Here is a 23,044-nt window from a genome sequence, read left to right as displayed (position 1 = left end):
GCTTAGGGCAGCGGTTCTCAACCTGTGGATTGCGACCCCTTTGGGGGGTCGAACAATCCTTTCACTGGGGTCGCCTAGGACCATCCTGCATATAAGATATTTACACTACGATTCACAACAGTAGCAAAATTACAGTTATGAAGTAGCAACGAAAATCATTTTATGGCTAGGGGTCACCACAACATGAGGAACTGTACTAAAGGGTCGCAGCATTAGGAAGGTTGAGAACCACAGGCTTAGGGGTAGTGGGAGAGGAAATAAATGGCAAATAAGTGGCAAAGTCTGTTGAATTTACAAGACTAGGTGGGCACTGAGGATCTCTTCACTACTCTCTCCCACCTTTGTGTTTGAAAATAGTTTTCGTTAAAAAAGTATCCGTTAGTGACACACAATGCTAAGCGTTGGGGGTGGGGGAAGGCTGTAAATATGAGATTTTTAAAGGGAATCGTTGTGTGCAAGAGAGGAACCCACGAGCCGTGCGGGGTACGAGGGCAGCGCTATCGCCCAGGAAACCCTGCCCCAGTGGAAAGCACAGGAAATCAAGACTAGTAAGCACTAACAGGAGCCTTGGAGGTAAACTCGAAACAAATCGGAACCCGACTCGCCACGACGGCTTCCCTCACGACCGCACCAGCACCAGCAGCAGCAGCCGGAGGATGGAGTAACGCCGGGACCGGCGCGCGCCTGCCTCGGGGGCCGCCTGGGAACTGGCGCCTGCGAAGGCTACGCTGATTCCTCGGCCGCGGCGGGAGACCGGGGCCGGTCAGGCCCCAGCGCGCAGCCCGCGGCTTCCCGAGTCCAGGCGCCTCACCTCTTCCGTGCCAGCTGTCGCCGGACCTCCCTGTCCTCGGGAGTTTCCTTCTTCCTTTCGTCTTCTTCCTCCTCGTCCTCCGTCCCGGCTCGGCACGGCGCTTTAACCACCTCACCGAAGAACGTGGCCGCCATAGCCTCCCCCACCGGCCCGCTCCAACCGCGGCGCAGGGGCACGGCGCACGCGCCCATGCGGAGCCCCGCCCCGCCCCGCCCCCAGCAGGGCACGCCCCCTACACCACCGGCTTGTGCCGCCACACACCTGCCCCGCCAGATCCCGCAGCGGATAGGTTCAGGTTAGCCGCGGCTGCCTGAACCCAGAGAGCGGGACACCCGGCTGCGAGCTATACAGGCGGGAAGCGAGCGGGAGGGCTGGTCCCACCGGGACCGCTTGTTCCCGCAGGTAACTGACTTCAGAATCGGAGTTCAGTCACCTTCTTGCCCAGTCTGGGACAATTTGGAAAGTGTACGTTCTACAGGCATTGCCTGCCTTCTCTCGGTTTTCCTTTTCCTTTTCTTTTGGAAGTGATGGGGTGAACTTCGCACTTAGACAGTTCCGAACATCGACGGCCCAAGTAGGTAGCGGCCCTGGAGCACTTTTGAAGCCGACGAGGACGAACGGCTGTACCGAGCGCCCCCCATGGCCCTGCGCCTGTGTAGGGCCCTGGCGCGTCCTGGCCAGGGACGGTGGGGATTGAAGGCAGTAAGAAATACAGTGCTTCGTGGTGTTAAGAATGAGACCTTTACTCTGCAATAAGAATTCATATTTCAAAAGCTGGTGATTGTCAAGCTGATCTAAACATTTTTATGAGAATGTAAAAATAGTCTCTTTTTTAAACGGCCATTTATAATACAAAAAAACCTTTTAATACCCTTTTATTAATAAGTATGTGATTGTTTCTTAATTAGTCTTAAAATGAGCTGGAAGACAAAGTTCAAGGAACACTCTCCCCCAGGCAAGGGAAAAAGGGGAAAAGTGTATCACAGGTTAACTGAAAATGAAAGTAGCCAGTACTGCAATGACAGTTTCCTAGACTTAGTTGTGATGAAACACATAGCACTGCCTGCATTTGGGGATTTTGTCAGTAGTTTCATAGGTTAAGTACTACTTCCCGGTCAGAGGGAGCCTCTTGGGATTAAAAAAAAGAAAAACTCTAATAAAAGTTGCTGGAAACACGTTCCAAGACGTGGATTAATAAGGATCCACAAAAACAATTACATGAAATCAGTATTTAGCAATTTCACACATCTATTGCAAAAGTTTTTGAGTTTTGAATTTAAGACCAAATTGCGAGCCAGTAAGAGCTTAAGAAACTTTGAGTATCCTTAGTGAAACAGAATATGCAAGATTATACATACATATATATATATATATATATTTTGGGGGGGGGTAGAGACAGAGTCTCACTTTGTCGCCCTAGGTAGAGTGCGATGGCGCCACAGCTCACAGCACCCTCCAACTCTTGGGCTTAGGCGATTCTCTTACCTCAGCCTCCCGAGTAGTTAGGACTACAGCGCCCACCACAACGCCTGGCTATTTTTTTGTTGCAGTTTGACCAGGACCGGGTTTGAACCCGCCACCCTCTGTATATGGGGCTGGCACCCTACCCTCTGAGCCACAGGCATTGCCTGGATTAACAATGTATTTTAAAACTACATTAGTACTCCTGGGTTAACTGATCTAATTAATGACTAAATTGCAAAATAAAAAGGTTGTTCGGGCACCACTTGTCTTAGTCCTTTAGTTAAATAATTTGTCATTTTTACCAGTAAGACCTTCAATTTGATTTCACAATTCCATTATGAAGAAATATTTTCTGCAAAGCTGATTAGAATTATGCAAATAGTAGGTAATGGTAATACATTTGGCCATGACTTTAAATTTTGCATACATTTGGGACAAAACAGTTTCACAAGAAATGTTAAATTTTAAACAAATGCTTATTGCATGCAGTTACAATAAATTTAGGCCAAGCACTTAAAAAGGGGGGGGGGCAAATATATGTTCAAATTAAATACTAAGCCAGAAGAGGGATTCTATTGTGAAAGACAAAATACAATCTCAAATAGTAACAAAATTAACACCACCACAGTAAATTATAAATTCAAAGCTTAAATTGTTTCATTACAGACATTGCTAAAAAGCTTCCCATAAAATAGGCTTCACTGAGACTTAAATATTTTTGCTTTATAGTATTTGTTGAAATATACCCAACAAGAAATTCATATTGTAAATTTAAGTATAAACCTAGGACTGAAAATAAGTTTAAGCATTTCATAGAACTCAAAAATCAAACCCCATGCACCTATAATTGCAGTTTATTAGGAATTCTTCCCTTTCTCACCTGTACTAGTAACACAAGATACTGGGGAACAGTATTTCAGATGAAAGTATACTACAAAAAGAGCAAAGGACACAGACTTTGTAGATTAGAGTATTCTGGCTTATGTATTTAAAAAATCCCACAAAAATAAAGCCTTTTTTTTTTTTTAACAGACATGCAAGCACACACAAATTTCTCAAGTAATTTAGACACTTGGTCCATCTGTATAACCAAAAAATAAGCATAAAATGTAATAAAAAAGGAATAGAAACTTCTAGGTTTCTAGTTTACTTTTTCAGATTTACACATGCAAATCATATATTAATATTCACAGATTTTTTAAATGGGAAAACTTGCTTCTATTTTTTCCAATTACATGTTACTATGTTATAAAGATTTGACAGTACATTCATTTAATCTGATAATCTTAATTTCAACAAATACCTACTGACAACAAAATCCCCCTGCAAATAAATTCTTTATTGTACTATGACCAGATTTTCTAATCCTAGCAAAGACCACAATGAAATAAGCCAAACATGCTACCATTAAAGTATGTGGGGATGAGACTGCAATAAATCTGCTCAAAGTGTTCAAGTTCTAACTTTTAAGGTGCTGCAGAGAAATTAGAAATAGGGTTTCACTGTCCATCTAAAAATATGACTGTTTTGATCTTAAGCTATACTTTCTATTTTCTAACTGATTAAGACTTGCCTCTTAATGAGGCACGTTTTGGCTTCTGTAAATGCTGCTACATAAAAGAAATAAGAAAAAGCTGTCACATTCATAGCTTTCATAGAAAAATATATATTCCCTGAATAAGTCATATCAAGTGGTCATCATTCAGTATTAATTCCAGTATTATAAACAAAATAAGGTATTAATGGACTTTCTTTCTAATTGCCTGTTCCCAACATTCTACACTTCAGAACTCAAGAAATCAACTTCCCCAGCTTTGAATCCCCTGGTCCTTGTAGTTTAAATTATTTTAGACCTTTGGGATATGAATGAATTACAGGGATTGGATCTGGGATAAGTTTTTGCTTCACTCAAAAAAGTCAGTTCACCGCACTTCCTTTGGAAATGTGCCTAATTCCCCCTGCCTTGATTTCAGTAATGACACCAAGTCACAGTGGTAAATTTTTATACTCTAATGGGAACCCTTAAAATTAGCATCAGGTGAGATTTTGAAGTTTTCTCAGTCTTTGACATTTTTCCTACCCACTCTATATACTTCCCATTGTTTTCTTCTTCTAAGGAACCAGGTGATTTCAAGGCCCTTGATTTCTGGAAAGGAATAGAATCTTACAGCAGGCCCTGTGTCTTCCCACCTCTCCAATTACAGCCTCCACATTCTACTCCCTCCTCCAAATTCCCTGGAGTGCAGTCTGCACCAGAACTGACAGGAGGAAGCCTCCCTCCCACTTTTACCCACTGGATTATGGCTTTTAGAAAATTCCTCAAAAGATGCCAATAAGGGATTAACTTTAGAGCTAGGAGCAGAATGCAACTGCCAGTTTACTTGTGGCCCCGTTGTTTTCGGATACCACTTCTGCATTCTCATAGTCACTATTGTGCCTTTTCTTTCCAGGATCTGAACCGCCTTAAAAAAAAGCACTTTGCTATTACTATCTTCTAGCTCTTTTTCACTTTCTGAATTTATGGTGTATCGTCCTCCTTATAAACACTCAGTAATTTTTTCTTAGCCGCCGCAGAAGCATTTCGATGGGGCAGTTTTCTGCTACTCTTCCTAATCCAGACATTCTCTGGTCCTGAAATTGTTTCTTTTAGATTACTCATTATCTTTATTTTATTTGCAGCAACAGGAGCACATCTGTGGACAACTTTCTCAGGTATCACTTTTGCTTTCAGAGTTTCACTACGCATTTGCATTGCATCCTTCTGATTATGCATACATGTTCTCATTTTTGTATTGGGTTCTCTGTCTTTAGGAACAGATTCTGAAAAATGAGTAAAAGTTCATGTAAATGCGAAAATCTTGTAACACAAGATTTTACTACTACTTACATTCTCAATGCTCCTATCCTAAACAATTTTAAAACATTGCTAAATAAATTTAAAAACAAATGCTAACACTAAAGCTTTCTGACATGGATTATCAATTTACAATTCCTTACCTACAATCTGTAAGAATGTTACTTAAAATAGCTGCAGACTTATAAGAATGGGGTTAAAAATTTTTTATCATGAAGCCACTCATCTAAAATCACTTTAAAATCCAGTTTTTTAAATAAAACCACATTCACTTTAACTTTTTGGTATTTCTAATCCTTCTTGTTAAACAACTTTAAAATACTCAATTCTGACATAATTTCTTTAGAAACTAAACACAAAAAAAAAGGCTATCGTGACAATGATGACACAGCATCAGGTCTGGCTTCAAAGGATCCTTAAAGTTTTAATTCCAAGACCAGTCTTTCCTTTAGTACAGAAATTGTTAAATTGATCATTAGACAAAAAGAATTTGTACACTGATTTTATGTAACTGAAATGTGACTTTAATCCTATAATCACTTTTCAAATATTTGAGTATTTTTTGTAACTGTTACTATGATCTTAGTTTGTTGTTCAAATTTTTTCTGACCTAGTTACATGCCACACACAGGATTAGGATAAAGATTCTAAAAGTAATTACATTCATATTTAGAGTGCTATGACAATATGATGCACTGGAAACATAGCCTAGCCTAGCCTAAGGGATCAAGGAAGGCTTCCATGGAGGAAGTGTTATTTTAGAACTAAAAATTGTGCAGGATTTACCAGCCAAAAGGCAGGACAAAAAGCACTCTGGAGAAGTCAAGTCCTTCACACAGACTAAGGCCGTTTCCAGAGGTGGCTTGCGATCATGGGGAGCTGTACAGAGGAACTACATGATGCCAGACCTACCACTCCATGTTTACCAATAGTGGAAGAACTCAAATATTTTTGTTTTTGGCGAAGTCTTAAAGTCAGATTTTCAAATTTCACACATCTAATTAGTACTCTCCCAGTACGGAAGCAGCATTTTCTTTTACATAGCTGAGGTTCACTAGCCCCTGAACTTTAGGTCCTACTTGTCGATAAGCTAGTCTTGCAGCCCTGGAAAGTCAAATTATCTAAACTCGCCTTGAAGATTACAATAGTCTTGACAGGAGCAGGTGAGACTCCATCTGGAGTTTCCAGGCATTTTTCAGTCAAGATAGGCTATAGATCACTGAAGTAACCACAACTGAGGTCTTGCGTCTATATTAGACTTCTGAAAACTCCATAGTATTCTTTACTATTAAGTACTAGAAAATGTGGGCTTTGGGGTCAGGTATTATCAAGAACTCTGTTATTCTGCAGCAATGAATTTACCAACTACCAGCCAGCTTAGTTTTAAATTTTACAGAGGTGTTTACTTTTATGTTACCAAGCTGATTAAAAAGCAAACAAGTGCAACTAAAAACTGCTTTCCATGGACATGTTCATAGAGCCGGAATGACGAGGAACCCCTCTATCCTCACAATGAAAGCCCTTCAGATTTTCCCCTTAGTCTGTAAAATTAAGCTTTCTCTAAGATCCAAAAAAGCTCTCCTCCAAACAGGTTAAGAAATACTATGTTCAGAGCAGTCACATCACATACACTAGTCCTTCTTGCCAATTATGTGATTCACATGGTTTTCCAGTAAAATTCTAGGGACACCCATGTTTTGTGTTTTAAATGCATGTTATCAGGCTGAGATGTTCATCATTACTTCCATGTCCTTCTTACCTCCTTTGGGAGGAGAGTGGCTTACAGTGTTCTACCACTTCAAAGGCTTTTTCATCTTAGAAATTTTAAAATTTTGAATTGTACCTCCAGCAAATCAACTCTTATGGCCAAATGAATCTTTAACATAAAGATCAACATTAAGCACATGCTAGAATATAAATTAATATTCTATAAAGGGAAAAGGAAGATTTCTAAATATATGTAACAAAATTAAGGTAAATTTGTACTTTATAGCAGTATGAGAATAAACTGTTGCTATCTATATCCATTTGCATGTTGAAAAAAAACATAGCCAATTTATTCCCAACATATCTGCCCAACTGAATAGTACAAATAAAATACTATCTCAACTAGACATTTGTAGTAAAATTATTTAAGTTGTAGCAATTATAGAAATATCTAGGGCGGCGCCTGTGGCTCAAAGGAGTAGGGTACTGGCCCCATATGCCAGAGGTGGCAGGTTCAAACCCAGCCCCGGCCAAAAACTGCAAAAACTGGAAAACAAAAAAAAAAGATCTATACTGACAAGCTAGTAAATATTAACTATAAGACACTTTAATGAATATTGTAATCTAGAATAAAGGAAAAATTAAGATTCTGAAGGAAAAAAACTAAAATTAGGTTTTAAAAAATACTTTTAAGACAAATTTGAACTTCAAATAAAGAACTACGCCCAGAGGGGAAAACTGACAATTTTGTATATAGCAACTCCGACCTGATAAAGCTGTGCCTAAGTCTTAGACAATGAAACAGGAATTTTATAGAACAAAAATAGAAACAATCTGAGCAAAGACAGAAAAGTGACTGTGGGGAATTAATACAAATACATATTTTTAGGTCAGTGTTAATTTTATTACTGAAAACTTGGGAAGTTATAAAGTGCTTTATTCTCCTTGAGAAAACTAGTTTTTAGAAATATATACAGGATAATTCAGAGTTAGAAACTGAACGTATTAGGGTACATGCTTAAGAACTTGTATTAGCAACTTGTGTTGCTGCTCTGATACATTTGCAACAACGTCATTTAATACTAAGTAAAATCCCACAAACTCTTAGGTCCCCCAATAATGTATCAGTTACATGCGCTGGGAAAATCACTGAGTGCCTGAATCACTGCTGCCTTCCTGTAAATGATCCCCTACTGGAGTGTGGTAAAAACACATAAGAAGGGGAAGGATTTCCATCTGGGGCAGACAATCTACCTGAATGGCCACTTTAAACTGTAACTCACAGATATCTGTGTTCTAAAATGATCTGTGCTGAATAGAAGCTTGGATATAGACAGGACAATTCTGATTCTAAACATTAATCTCGAGTTTCTATATGTTAAGGATTATTCATATTCCAGTTATGGTATTTCATCATACAAAACTCCTAAGTCCAAAAACTTCACATCATTACTGTAGAAGCATTACAATTCTTAAATCTGTTATTTAAAATTGTTAAATTGAAGCAGTTAAACAAAATTGAGTCTGATAAAATGTCTGGCTGAAAATGAAAATATACTAGCCTACTTCATACACTCTTCTGAAGTCCTGGCATTATTGATTGCTGTTGTTGATGGATAAAACAAATCCACACAGCTGGAAATGATGACCTCCCTTGAGCAAGCCCTTTATCAGACTTAGTCCAGAGATGTCCTCTCTTCTTGGTCTGCCCTTCATTGATAAGCAATGAAACAATCCAAGAATTCAGAACGCACATAGCATTATCAATGATCTTCATCCTCCCAAAGCATACATTTCCAAAAGAATCCCATAAATTGAAATATCATTACAGAATGGCCATAGAATAAAATGGTTTCTGTTAACTCAGTGTAAAACACTTTTCTATTTTCTAGGAGCTAATAACACTGGAGTCTTAACTTCCATGGCAGCATCAAGTCAAAAAACCCGTCCGAAATAATTCAGTAAACTGGAATTGTTCTTCATGAGTTTAGTTATTCTTAAGCTTCAATTTACTTAATTATGGCACTGCACAATCTGGAAATTTGTTTTGGAATTACACCCAATCTAGTTCATCCCAATAGTTTTCTCTCATCCCTAGAAAATAATTGGTAAATCATTCCTACCATTCTGAAAAGATTAGTGATGGCTACTGCCAATTTTATACAAATCTAATAGAAAATTTACAAAGTATGAATTCAGAGACCTACGCTTACCTGCTCAATTACCTTTTTCTAAGAGAGCTCAGAGCATTTCGCACTAAATGTGGGTAGAATAAAGAAATAGAAGTAAATATTGGATTTTCAATCTACCGTATTACTTTAATGCAAAGAGATAAGGTCACACTCTAGTGAAAAATCCCTTTTCAAGCAATCTCACTTCAGTTCCTCCCAGCTCCTATTTACACCTTGCCTCCGTCTATTTTGCCTTCACAAGAAGAAATTACCAGAAGGGAACCACCAAGGACAAGAGGTAAAGATGAGTCGCAAGGGAACCTGCCTGCCTAGTGGAGACCTTATGACAAACCAGCTCCAATACGTGGCTTGGAGTGGTTTTTGTTTTTGCTTTTAAAACGTCTTTTGCTATTTAAGATGACAGTGCTAAATTTTTTATACTCTACCATTTTAGTTACTAATTGACTAAAAACAGGTTCCTAGATAAATGAATTAATGTAGAACATTGAAAGATTTGATGTTAGAGTAGAAAGGTGAAGATTTGCTTTTCTGACAGGCTCCTGTGATGACATGGTTAAAATTTTATAGGTGAACTGAATGTGAAAATGCAGTCTGAGGACTTACACTTAGAAATTTAAGTTCAATATATTAAAAATTAAAGAATCCTTTAACTTTTAATTACTTTTCAAACAGGTAATTTCTAAATTATTCACTTTGTGGAAGAAAGGGTCAAGCTGCTATTGTCCATACACTGTCTAAGAGATCTCTTATTTCAATGGGTTGAGTTAGGTTAGTTAGATTGCCTCTGCTCTTTGGTAGTACAAATTCCCATTTAAAAGTTTTAATAAATGTAACACTTACCTTAAAATTGATGTAAGAACTAAAATGTGACCAGAAAACAGGCTCTGGCATGGATATTGACATTCAACAAAGCCAACAACCCTGCCTTGCTTGAGAGACAGGTGTGCAGTCTAGCTTTTACATGCTGCCTTCAGATGTGAACATTGTGACTCCCTCCTCCCTCCATCAAATCTAAAGAGGCAACCTTGACCACATACCAATTAGAAATCTTGATATTTTCCTACCTATTTAACAATATATTAGGAATCAGCTTGGCTGATTGGTAAAAATCTCTTTAATAATCACCAGGCAACATTTGCAATTTAAGAACTTTAAAAACTTCTTCAAAGGCAGAACACAGCCCTCAGTATGATGAGATTCTTTACCTTTCAGCCCTTTCTTTAATCACCATTTGAACTACAATAGGATTAACATTTACTAATCCAGGTGGATTCTAATTTTTTTTCCCTGCAATGCTCCATTTTTCTCCCAAGCTTTGACAAATTTATTTGGTTTGGTCCTTATGTTCCCAAATACTACATAGGATAAAAAACACTCTCAACTGTTATGCTGCAAATTTCCTAGAGTTTCTGTTTCAGTATTCTCTGATATCCACAGCAGTTCAGAGGTATAATTCAGAAATAACTAACATGTGAAAGGCCCTTCCATGATGTTCTGTTGTATCGTCATACAGAATTACTGAACTATTATTTCCATACAATGTAAGAAAACTATAGTGTTTGGTGATAACTGCAAGATAGCTGATAAAGTAAATACTCTGACTCACTGATGAAAAGAATGGAGCTGGCTATTTCAACTCTCAAAAGGCAAAAGCAAAAGGACCTTTTCCTTGCCACTTAAGTGTTACTTTAAAAAAAAAAAAAACACATTGGCACCTTTAACAATGTTCTTGCACTCTAATGATACACAAACCTTTAGGGTTTTTTTTTTTTTTTCCAATTGGCCTAATCAAAGTCAACTTGTACTGACAGATTAGAATTCTTCTAATTTAATTTTTAGTACCATACATTGAGCTTATAAAATTGTGTTCTGAATACCCTAAAGAGAAAAGTCTGGAAGAGACACGGAATATAGTGCACACCCAGTATTAGAATTTGCACTGAAGAGGTCATCAATGAGTACGGAACTTAGTGACACATCTGAGTCTTAATTTTTGAACAGTAATAATATGTTATTTTTATTGGTTTGTTTTATATTCCTTTTTTGCATTTGCACTCTCAGGTTTTGAAATGCCTTTTCTTAAAACTTAAATTCTTTCCCTCTAGTTTCTTATAAAACTGATTCCTTTTTAGGTACAACTTCCTACTGTTGAGAAGAAATCTAACTTTCCAAGGATTACTAAATTGAAAAATGACTCAACCCAAGATTTTTCACTAAAAAAAAGGGGGGGGGGCAATGACCACCCTAGGAATTACCTGAACATGGGATAAACTTTTCTTTTTATTCATAAGTTATTTCACATTGTAAGTACACCCTTTTAAAATAAGTAGGTCATGAAGAAAATGCTTTTTAAATCCCATCTTTTAAATGTTTGCAATCTTTTTTCCTTAATATGTTTAGTAAAATTAGTCTTTCAAAGGAGCAAAAGGCAAATGTGAATACCTCAAAACCTTTTCTTGGAATTCATAAATGAATAAATCCATAGGACTTTGGACATACACAACTATAGGAAACAAAAAAGTAGGAACTGCTTTTTCATATACACCATTAAGTTGAACTTCAAGTGCAAAGGAAAGCTATCGCACTGATATCTGGACCAGTTCACATTCAATTTATCTTTGTCTTTTTCTCTAGAAAAATACAAACTGATCCTAAACATTAACGTGTATCTGTGCATTAAATCCCAGCGCACTTTGCACAAAGTAGAAGAAAGTCAAACATGTTCTAGTGCTCACTGTAAACATTGTCAACTGTTAATGATTTATTAATTTTCTTTAAAGGTACTTAGGAGTGTCACATATTCAAAATTAACTTTAGGCATAGCACCATAACCAAAAAAACCCATAAAAAATTTCTCTATACCCCTCAGTTTCATTTCAGAACTTGAGAAGCTACCTTGTCAGGCATGCTGTTGAAGTCACTAGGCCCAGTCTTGCTTTTACTGATGAAACCAAATCTGATTAAAGTCAAGACTACTTCTACATATATACAAGGGTCTTAACCATTTGGACTAAAAGAAAAATTAATAAATGGTTGAGCAATCAATGACCAGTTAATTCAATCCAAAGAATGAGAACAGTTCTATTAATAAACTCTAACCTATCAAAGTTATCAGTTTACCAAAGTTTTATGTACTTACAAATGTGTTTCATATTTATTTATGGATTTTTTTTGGTATTTTTTTGCAGATGATAGTAAACATGGAGTTAATAACCCTGAGAACAAATTATAAAACAAAAAAGCTTAAGAAGAATTTATATAAATTAATGAATCTGACGTCTATCACCAGTTCTTAAAATTAGGGAAATAAGAGGCATCTGTTCAATGTCTTCAGGTTGATGACAGAGGACACACGTATCATGAATTAATCTGTCTACCATATGCTTAACACAAGCTTTGAGAAGAAAATCCTAATAGTTCTGAAGTGTTGACAGCTCTTTTAAGCCACCACATGAGAGACAGGTAATGTCCAAAAATGTCCCTTTCCCCTACATCAGAGCAGAAAGAAAATACCTCCTACCATGTTGAATGGAAAGATAACTAAAAGGTAGGAACACTTAACAACACTCTCTAACAGTGATACCAGAGTCTGACACTTTTCCTTATCTGCCACCTCAAAGATTCATAGGAGAAATGGGTTAATTTTGTCTGAAACCAAACACAATTAGGGCCAATAAATAACTTAAAGGCGGGAGTACTAGAATATACTCCCTACCTACTAAATATGTAAACCATTTGAATCAAGTCCATCTTCAGGCACAAACAAGCTAGGAATGGCCACCTACACTGGAGTAGCGTAACCTATCAAGTATTTGGCTAGAAAATAAATATAAATATTTGATGATGTAATAAAGTTTCACTTTAAATGGATCCCCAAATTATTTTCCCACAAAAACATGACAGTTTCTTATATTTAGACTAGAGGTCACTATTCAAGATACACTTAGTTGCCCCAGCAAAGAATGCTTAGGATTGCACACGGCAGCAGTAAACTAAAAAAGATGGAGAATGACATTTAACTATCTTCCTATTTAGGTAGAATCTGCAATTGCACTCTTGAACAAAACGCAACTCTACAATTTCAACACAGATGGGTGAATCTACATATTAACACAAATATTCCTTTAGCCCTGTACACTGTATTAAAGAACACACTTTTCCTAAATCTAAGGCACACAAACTCCTCTATTTAACAGAGTAAGATTATGGAAGGGCAAGATTTTGGAAACCAGGAGATCTTGGACAGAAGAAAAATTATATAGCATTTTGTTAGTGCACCACTTAAAAGAAAATTCTATGACTATGCTCTAGCCTTAAAGTTTTAAAATATGCAAATAAAACGTTAAAAATAATTTACCAGCACTTTATAAGTTCAAGTTCGTAAAATTATGTTATTCTTAAAAAGAAAGAAAAAGAGAAAGACCCAAACAACATTTGGAAAGAAAATTTGAAACCATTTCAATGAAAATGACCAAATCTAGTATAATGCATTCTACTCAAGTAGCCAGGGAAAGGGGGGAAAAAGTGGTAGGTACCTTGTCTACTAATCATGGTTACACCTTCCATGATTATAATGTCAGTATGCACATAATATTTATGAAGAATCTGTAAACATAGGTTGTGAAATTGTTATACTACTACAGAACAGGGGTTAGAAACTACCACCTCTTGGCAAATTCCAAAAATAACTGCATGACACTTGCTACAATGAAAGTAATGCTCATTGGTTTTGCTAACCAGGATGTCTAGTGTTTTAACATATTCAAACTCTTGCTATATGTAGTCAAATACTGTCAAAATACATCTGCCCCCAAAATGAAGCATATTTTTGGCACCTGTGCTGAATGCTGCTTCAAAGACCAGCAAGTGCAAATAAAAATAACAGTCATGATTTAGTCACATTCATAACTTTTCATAGAAAAATATAAATATTATATATTCCCTGAATTGTAAGACAAAAAAATAATTTCAACAGCCAGCTTTCACCATAAATTCCAGTCCACTTCCTTTTAAATGAACCGGCTTTCCCTCAAGGTCATAAGGTGCAATCTAACACATTTTCTAAGCTTCTATCATCATCCCCATCATGGTATCTCACAGTCCTTCTACCCTGATTTCTTGTTTTTATTTTTGAACGCCGAAGAACTCTTTTAGACTTTGCATAGTCCAAATCCTCCCAGTCATTATCATCCACACTTAACCTAGGACGTTTGCTTTGTCTTTGACGTCTCACAGTTTTAGATATGTTAGCTGTAAAAGTTTTACCTTTTCTAACTACTTTTGCTTTTCCTCTTGTTTTTCTCCTTTTGGCTTTTGTATTATCAGTACAGTCAATATCTGATTCGGTAACAGATCCCAAATCCGATGATTTGGGACTAGTGTCAGGTCCAAACTTTGAACTCTCAGTTGTTTCAGAAATCTTCACATTTTCCAATTCAGGGTGCAGTCTCTTGCTTTTTATTTCTGTCTCTGCTGCTTCCTGGGAATCATGAATCACTTTTGTCTTACTGAAGGGAGCCTTTCCATAGGTCCTGAGTCTTCTGCCATTCCACCTGCGTAGCCCGTAATTCAGCTCCTCTTCAAAGTTATTCTCTGCACTAGCTTTTTGCGTCAAAGTTGACTCAGAAGAAAATTTTGTACCAATCTCACTCCCTGGAATATGGCTTTTTGAATCTTCCTCTGAAGACCCAATACAGGAATTCTTCCTTTTAGAAGGTGCATTTGTTTTGTGACTATTGGTATGCCTGTGCTCGTGCTCTGAATTCAACACATCTTCAGAGCCCAAGTCTCCACGTAAGGATGGACCAGTACTGTTTGTACTCCCTTCTGCATCAGGTTCAGCTAGCTTACCCTCACAGGCATACTGTTCATTTGGCACTCCACAGTTTACATCTCCCTCATAATCACTTAGTATCTTTTTAGCTGTGGTGGAAGCAAAACGAATGGGGGTTTTCCTTCTCTTTTTGCTTCTAGTGCACATGTTTTGTACACTGACATCTTCTACATCATTTAGGAGCTTCATCTTACTGGCAGCTCTAGTTGCACATCTTCTAGTAATCCTCAGGACACCCCGTTTAGCGTTTGATGATTTCTTTGCCACCTTTGAATTGCTGTCTGTGTCACTGGAACAGACCCTTTTCCTGGGAACTTTTCTGCTTTGTCCACTGTCTTGTGGTGTAGAATCTAAAAATTAAAGAGTACGGTCTTCTTTTAATCTTTAATAAAAGAGTAAGTCTAAAGGAATTAAATGTTCAATATTTGCAACAACTTAAAACCAGAATTATTTTTTTTGTAGAGACAGAGTCTTACTTTGTTGCCCTCTGTAGAGTACCGTGGCATCACACAGCTCACAGCAACCTCCAACTCCTGGGCTTAGGTGATTCTCTTGCCTCAGCCTCCCGAGTAGCTGGGACTACAGGCGCCCACCACAACGCCCGGCTATTTTTTGGTTGCAATTTGGCCAGGGCCAGGTTTGAACCCACCACCCCTGGTATATGGGGCTGGTGCCCTACCACTGAGCCACAAGCACCACCAAAACCAGAATTCTTAATGGGGAGAAGGGACAGCAGTGAAGGGAATGTCCACATCTCTTTTTTTTGAGACAGAATCTCAAGCTGTCACCCTGGATAGAGTGCCCTGGCATCATAGCTCACAGCAACCTCCAACTCTTAGGCTCAAGCAATCCTCTTGCCTCAGTTTTTCTATTTTTAGTAGAGACGGGGTCTTACTTTTTGCTCAGGCCGGTCTCCACCCCATGAGCTCAAGCAATCCACCCGCCTTGGCCTCCCAGGATGCTAGGATTACTGGCATAAGCCACCGTGCCCAGCCTGATCCACATCTCTTAATACGGTTATGTGTTGCTTAACAAGATCTATTCCGAGAAATAAATCATTAAGTGATTTAATCTTACACAAGAATCAGAGTATACTCACACAAACCTACTATGCTTGTAGGCTGTACCTAGGCTATATGGTATAACCTACTGCCCCTAGGCTACAAACCAGCTAGGCACGTAACTATACTGAATACTGTAAGCAACAGTGATACAGTGGCAGCTGAGTATCTAAACATAGGGAGGGTGATGCTCTGCATTATGCCTCTCTGACAGCTACATCAATAGGAAATAGGAATTTTTCAGCTCTGTTGTCATCTTATGCACCATATGACTGTATTTTAAAACAGCAACTTTTTCATTTCAGCACTACTCATAAGAACACCACATTTCTGTCAATAACATCCCATGCCCTTGACAGCTGTTTATATTGATTGACATGAATACAAACTAAACTGTTTACCACTGCACTAACATATGGAAATCAATCATTTAACACTCAGCCTCCTTAAAACTCTCCGTAACTCCACGAATTCCAATCATACAACTACTTTTTATCTTAGCTTTCGCATTTTTCAATCAATCCCCATTTACTAGGGGTACAATCTTAATTCAACAAAATACTTCACCATTCTGTCTTCCAATTATTATTTGTAAAACGGACAATGATAATAGTACCTAACTCAGAAAAGGTATGAACACTAAACTGAAATGTAAACCATTTACAAAAGCTTCCTGAGAAACAGAAAAAGCTCAGTAATGGTTCTGTTAGCTGCTATTTTTATTACTTACCACACTCATTTTAAGCAGTCCTACCCTTTCTTTCCTCTTCTCAAGCTGTCAGCACCACAGCTTATGTGTTTATCTCACTTTTCTCAAGCCCATATCCAGTACAATACCCCTATTACCAATACAAAAATTGAAATCTTTAGTGGAAATAATTGTTAAGGTCATGATTGCCTATTAGGTGAATAACGTATACGCAATAAACAGTTATGCATACACATAAGAACACAAGGGATGGGCCCCGGTGTGGTAGCTCACACCTGTAATCCTAGCACTCGAGGAGGCTGAGGCAGGAGGATCCCTTGAGCTTAATAATTCAAGACCAGGGCAGCGCCTGTGACTCAAAGGAGTAGAGCATCGGCCCCACATGCCAGAGGTGGTGAGTTCAAACCCAGCCCCGGCCAAAAACTGCAAAAAAAAAAAAAAATAGTTCAAGACCAGCCTGAGCAAGAGTGAGACTGCACCTGTCCTACAAAACAGAAAAATTATCCAGGCATAGTGGCACATGCCTGAAGTTCCAGCTACTAGGGAGAGTCAGGCAGGAAAACTGCTTGACCCCAGGAGTTTGAGATTGCTGTGAGCTAGGCTGAGGCCTTGGCATACTAGCCTAGACCACAGAGCAAGACTCTGAATCCAAAAAATTAAAAAACAAAACACACATTATGGTTGGTACCATGGTCCTACCTACTTGGAAGACTGAAGCAGGACGATTGCTTAAACCCAGGATCAGAATTTGAGGCTGCTGGGAGCTAGGTTGATGCTACAGCACTACAGGTGAGACTGCCACAGTGAGACTATCTCCCCCTGCATTCCCCCCAAAATAAAAGATGAACAGAAAAAGCTAATAGGGAATGCACAGGGCAGAGAGAAACAGCTAGCAAAGGGAAATTTAAAAGGAACGAAACAATATTTAAAATGGGGATAAAAGCACAGTGAGATGAAATCAGTGAACCAAGGTTAATGTTTTAAATTACCTTTCATAAAATTATTTGGTTCTTCTTTTGTTTTGTCATCACCTGAATCTAAATCAATCTCAGATACATGATCTGAGAAACACTGGGACACAGCACTAGGTTCACACTTCAGATTTCCTACAATTGGGTTCACATCCATTTTATGACGTCTACCATCTTCTCTATCTTGTTCTTCAGATTCAGAATCTTCTGAATCACTCAAGATCTTTGTTTTTTTAAAGAAATTGGCATCGTTGTGAAGTGTATTGTATTTCCTACCACTGTATTTTCCTGGTTCAGAATCTGCTTCCTCTGCCTTAAGTTTCTGCCCAGATGTTGATGGGCCAGCAGCACTGTTATGTCCATTATCTGAATTGTGACTTTTAGAGTCTTCTTCAGAAGACTCTATTTTTAGAAATTTTGTTTTAGAAGTTGCTGGAGCATGGGACTTATAACCATTAGTATGCCAATTTTTCCGGGCTACCCGCAAATCACTTTCTGATTCTGAATCTCTATTTTCAGATTCATTGACAATATTCTGGGTAGCATAAGAATTGGATATTGGCGATGACTGATGTTGGTCTTTTAGTTCCTCTTCTTCAATTTCTGACTTTAAGCTCTGATCATCTTCAGAATTATGTAGTAACTTTTTTCTAGCTACAGCAGAAGCATTGCGGTGAGGCAGCTTCCGTCCAGAGCAGACACTTTCAGAGCTAGAATTCTCTTCTACATCACTCATTAGCTTTATCTTACTGGCAGCCACAGCAGCACACTTGCGTAGGACTTTTCGGTTATTTCCAACTCTGGCTTTTAAAATTTCACCTGTCTCCAATGAATTGTTATCAGAGTCACTCAAGTAGACTCTCTTTCGAGTAGCTTTTCTGGCATACCCATTTTCTAAAGAAACAGGACCTAGAAATAGAGTGACAATAAAATTAGAAAGGTTTTCCTTATTTTAACATTTTTTAATGACTTTATATTGGTAGTTATTTTCCTTTGTCATGCGAACAGTGATTTCCCCTAAATTTAAAAACCCTAAAGTACATTTAAGCATATATAGATGCCTTAAATTCAATAATCCATTTGATGTTTAACTTCTCAATTTTCTTGATAAACTATTTCTGTAAAGTCCCACTGAGTCTCTCACCAGTTTTTCTTTGAGCTGCTCTAGTTCTGGTCACTCTGAGATTTCTTGGCAGCCCACTACGTAAGGAGGATTCACAAGCTCTTGAACTCTCTTTACTTTCCTCTGAACTGTTGGAAGCTGAAGATGACGGAGAAGTAGCTAAGAAATCTTCCATTTCACTTTCTAGGGAAAAAAATATGTAAATAATTAATTATATATATTTGTCTATTTTTATACACAGAAGCAGTTACTTCATAACATTACACTAAAATACTTAGAATGTATTTTTGTAAAACTGTTCCACAGAAATACTTAGACATTTAAAGCCAGGTGTGGTAACTCACACCTGCAATCTTAACATTTTAGGAGACCAAGGCAAGAGCATCACTTGAGGCCAGGAGTTCAAGACTAGCTTAGGCAACATAGGAAGACCTCATCTCTTAAAAAAAAAAAAAATTTTTTTTTTTTTGAATGAACTTGATGTAGTGATGCACATCTATAGTCCCAGACACTCTGGAGGCTGAGGGATGAGGGCTATTCCAAGCTAGCAGTCGGCAATCACAGTGATCACACTGCTGCATTCTAGTCTGTGCAATAAAGCAAGACTGTCTCTCCTCCTTTCCTCCCCCCAAATGGTACATAATCAGCATTCCATATGAACTTTCTGTTCATATTTCTAAAAGTACATTATCCTGGACTAGATTCAGAAAACACAGCTTATAAGCAAACTTTTTTTTTTTTTTAAGAGATAGAGTCTCACTTTGTTACCCTAGGTAGAGTGCCATGGCATCACAGCTCACAGCAACCTCCAGCTCTTGGGCTGAGGTGATTCTCTTGCCTCAGCCTCCCAAATAGCTTGAGACTACAGGGGCCTGCCACAACACCTGGCTATTTTTTTGTTGCAGTTTGGCCAGGGCCGGGTTTGAACCTGCCACCCTCAGTATATGGGGTCGGCACCCTACTCACTGAGCCATAGGTGCCGCCCTAAGCAAACTTTTATTTAAAAAATTAATTAGCCCCACTATCTACCTCTTTCTGTGATATCAGACAGACAATTCATACAGAAAAGACAAGATCATTTCAGAAGATGTAGTTTCAGGTCTCTAGTAGCCCTTCCTAACAACAAATGTGTGTGTGTACTTAGCTTGAGAAAGGTCATTTCTAATGTATTATACAAACACACACATACACAGAGGGAAAAAAGAGAAAATAAGAAAATAATGTAAACAGAAATGTGATTTTCCTCCCTATTCTATTTCATGACTGCATACCCCAGTGTGAACACAAGATAAGATACTCAAATTCCCTACTCCTTCATCCAAACTTAAGAAATGCCTCTTACCAAATAAAAATTTCATGAAAGTGATTGGGAACGAATTGTTAAAAGATAAAAATTTTTGTCCATAATCAACCCAACTCTATGTTAGAGAAGAAAGTGGCTGTGTTAGAAAGATACTGGAAACCATTTAACAAGTGACCCAAAATTAAGTTATCTAAACTCTTCTGCAAGGAATGACAATCTTTAAACAGGCTGTATTCTGTTCGATCCTATTCTTTGTGCTATCCCCCAAATGCAGTCTTTTCATATATACAAAGTGCATCCTTCTTTCTTTCAGTGCTTTTTCTCACAGTTGCTACCATGCTTGAAAAGCCTCCCCTTTATCTACAATCTCATTTACAATTCTTCCAACATACTCTGATTGGACATTTTATGCTTTATATAAATGCATCCCTCAAGACACTGTATAATTCTAATGTGGTACACAACAGTTTGCTTGTCTGACCTTCTCCATTGCATTTTATCTAAGTTCACTTCCATTCCAAACTTTTTATCTGTGGGTGTATTTTTGAATATTATCAATACCACTTAATTCCAATATTGGATAACATAAGACATATGAAAAGCATTAAATTATAATCGTAAATAGTATACCATCAAATACTATATTAAAATCACTCAAAGAAATAGAGAAGAAACCAATTAAGACCTGAAAAGAGAAGAAAGGTTTGTTTTTGTTTTTTGTAGAGAAGAAAACCAGAGTCTCATTTATACAATGCTAACAAGGGATCTGCACCAGCCCTTGTTATGCTACCAAATGGCAAGGGCAAAAAGAGTTTGCAACTTAATAGGCCATCATCTTTGAATCTGAATATTGATTATCAGTATTTTTCCTTAAACAGGTACAAAAATGTCAATTTTGTACACAAAGTGTGAGGAGTATTTATATCACATTATTGAAAATCTAAAGGATTCAAATTTGCATAAAGTGTAGATGTACCATTTGCAGAGCACAATACTTATCAACCGCATCTGTTTCTGTTTATTATTTCTGTCTCTTCCATTAAGGTTTCTTCAATATCAAGGCCATGTCTTTACTTATGTTTTCATCTAAATTCATAGTAACTGGCCGTGTTGCACATTTAGGTACTCAACAGCTGAATAAGGTTTTACTTCTCACCAGATAATGTAGAGCCATTTGGTAGAGCCACAGGTCTACCTCTCCTCATTCTTTCTGATAATCCTGCTGAATCAGAAGAGTCACCAGAAGAAACACCTGAAGAGATACCAGGACTTGTCTTGCGGGTTGCAGAATAAGCTGCCCTACCTGAAGCAGGCTGGGCAGGAGGACCTACCAAATCAGGGATTGCTTTTATCTGAGATTTTAACCGCTTCTGCTTGATATTTCTGGTCAGAAAGATAAACAAAGAAAACAGTATTCAATAAAACATAAAGGTAACTGGTTCACACAAAATGTCTAAATAAAAGTTATTATTTCTAATCTGAGAATAATTTTGTAATCAGAATATTAACTTATTAACACTTTATTCTAGCACTGATGACTTTTATACTTATCATAGCTATATTCAAATCTGAAGTAACAAATGATCTAAGAGTTACAGAAAATCATTTGAATACCTCAGGTTCTTAGGATTCAATGCCAGAAGGAATCAACACTTACATAACACAGGCATTTATGTAACTCTGGCCTCAGTAGGACCCTACTTTCTCTCTAGTTCTCTTATTTACTATGTCCCTAAAGACAGCCTGAGATTAAGAGAAGAAACCAATTAAGACCTGAAAAGAGAAGAAAGGTTTGTTTTTGTTTTTTGTAGAGACAGAGTCTCAGTTTATCGCCCTTGGTAGAGTGCCGTGGCGTCACACGTGCTCACAACAACCTCCAACTCCTGGGCTTAAGTGATTCTCTTGCTTCAGCCTCCTGAGTAGCTGGGACTACAGGCACCCCCCCATAACACTTGGCTATTTTTTTGTTGTTGTTGTTGCAATGTGGCTGGGGCTGGGTTTGAACCCGCCACCCTTGGTATATGGGGCCGGTGCCCTACCCACTGAGCCATAAGTGCCACCCGAGGAAAGGTTTTTAAAAAAGAACTAGTCATTTTTCCAACACCAGATTGCACACCTAACCACACCAGCTCACCAGGACTGGCCTCTGAAACATGGATTATGGGAAAGAACAGTGAAAGCTGAAGGTAAACTACAACTATAGCTAATATTCATGTTGAGATAATACTATTTTCCTTTAAAACAGAGAGACAAAAAAAGACCTTTTAAGGAGTCTTTAAAATAATCATAATTGGCTCGGCGCCTGTGGCTCAAGCGGCTAAGGCGCCAGCCACATACACCCAAGGTGGTGGGTTTGAACCCCCAATCCGGGCCCGCCAAACAACAATGATGGCTGCAACTAAAAAATGGCCGGGCGTTGTGGCGGGTGCCCGTAGTCCCAGCTACTTGGGAGGCTGAGGCAAGAGACTCGCTTAAGCCCAGGAGTTGGAGGTTGCTATGAGCTGTGATGCCATGGCACTCTACCCAGGGGGATAGCTTGAGGCTCCGTCTCAAAAAAAAACATAATCATTACTATGGAGCTTAAAAATAATCATAATTCTTGGCTCGGCACCCACAGCACAGTGGTTACAGTGTTAGCCACGCATATACCGAGGCTGGAAGGTTCAAACCTAGCCCAGGCCTGCTAAACAACAATGACAACTGCAACAACAACAAAAAAACATCCAAGTGTTGTGGCAGGCGCCTATAGTCCACGCTACTTAGGAGGCTGAGGCAAGAGAATCCCTAAAGCCAGTGGTTCTCAACTCCATGGGTCGTGACCCACAGGAACTGTATTAAAGGGCTGCAGCATTAGGAAGGTTGAGAACCACTGCCTTAAGCCCAAGAGTTTGAGGTTGCTGGGAGCTGTGATGCCACAGCACTCTACCAAGGGCAACATAGTGAACTTCTGCCATGAACATTGACACCCTGAGTGTCAATTAAGCATGAATATTTTAAAAGATTTACAAGCTTTCCC

At 38.3% G+C, this 23,044-nt stretch overlaps 2 protein-coding genes across 2 annotated transcripts in view; both read right to left on the bottom strand.

Moving 5' to 3' along the window:
- Positions 1-1,020, bottom strand: part of PSMG1 (proteasome assembly chaperone 1) — an 11,815-nt gene extending 10,795 nt beyond the window's left edge. Inside the window, exon 1 of the mRNA XM_003800653.3 lies at positions 812-1,020. Coding sequence (XP_003800701.1) covers positions 812-1,002 — 191 coding nt within the window. The 5' untranslated portion in view covers positions 1,003-1,020. The remainder of the gene's footprint in view (positions 1-811) is intronic.
- A 12,355-nt stretch (positions 1,021-13,375) lies between these two features.
- BRWD1 (bromodomain and WD repeat domain containing 1) overlaps positions 13,376-23,044 on the bottom strand; it is a 129,163-nt gene continuing 119,494 nt past the window's right edge. Inside the window, exons 38-41 of the mRNA XM_023519584.1 lie at positions 21,185-21,411; positions 18,747-18,908; positions 17,621-18,511; positions 13,376-15,211 (exon numbers count right to left, since the gene is read on the bottom strand). Of these exons, the coding sequence (XP_023375352.1) occupies positions 14,064-15,211; positions 17,621-18,511; positions 18,747-18,908; positions 21,185-21,411 (2,428 nt within the window). The 3' untranslated portion in view covers positions 13,376-14,063. The remainder of the gene's footprint in view (positions 15,212-17,620; positions 18,512-18,746; positions 18,909-21,184; positions 21,412-23,044) is intronic.

Source organism: Otolemur garnettii, unplaced genomic scaffold, assembly GCF_000181295.1.
Source record: "Otolemur garnettii isolate 467f Iridium unplaced genomic scaffold, OtoGar3 scaffold00180, whole genome shotgun sequence".
NCBI lineage: Eukaryota > Metazoa > Chordata > Mammalia > Primates > Galagidae > Otolemur > Otolemur garnettii.
Note: the sequence above shows the minus strand (reverse complement) of the source record. Positions and strands in the feature narration are given on the sequence as shown.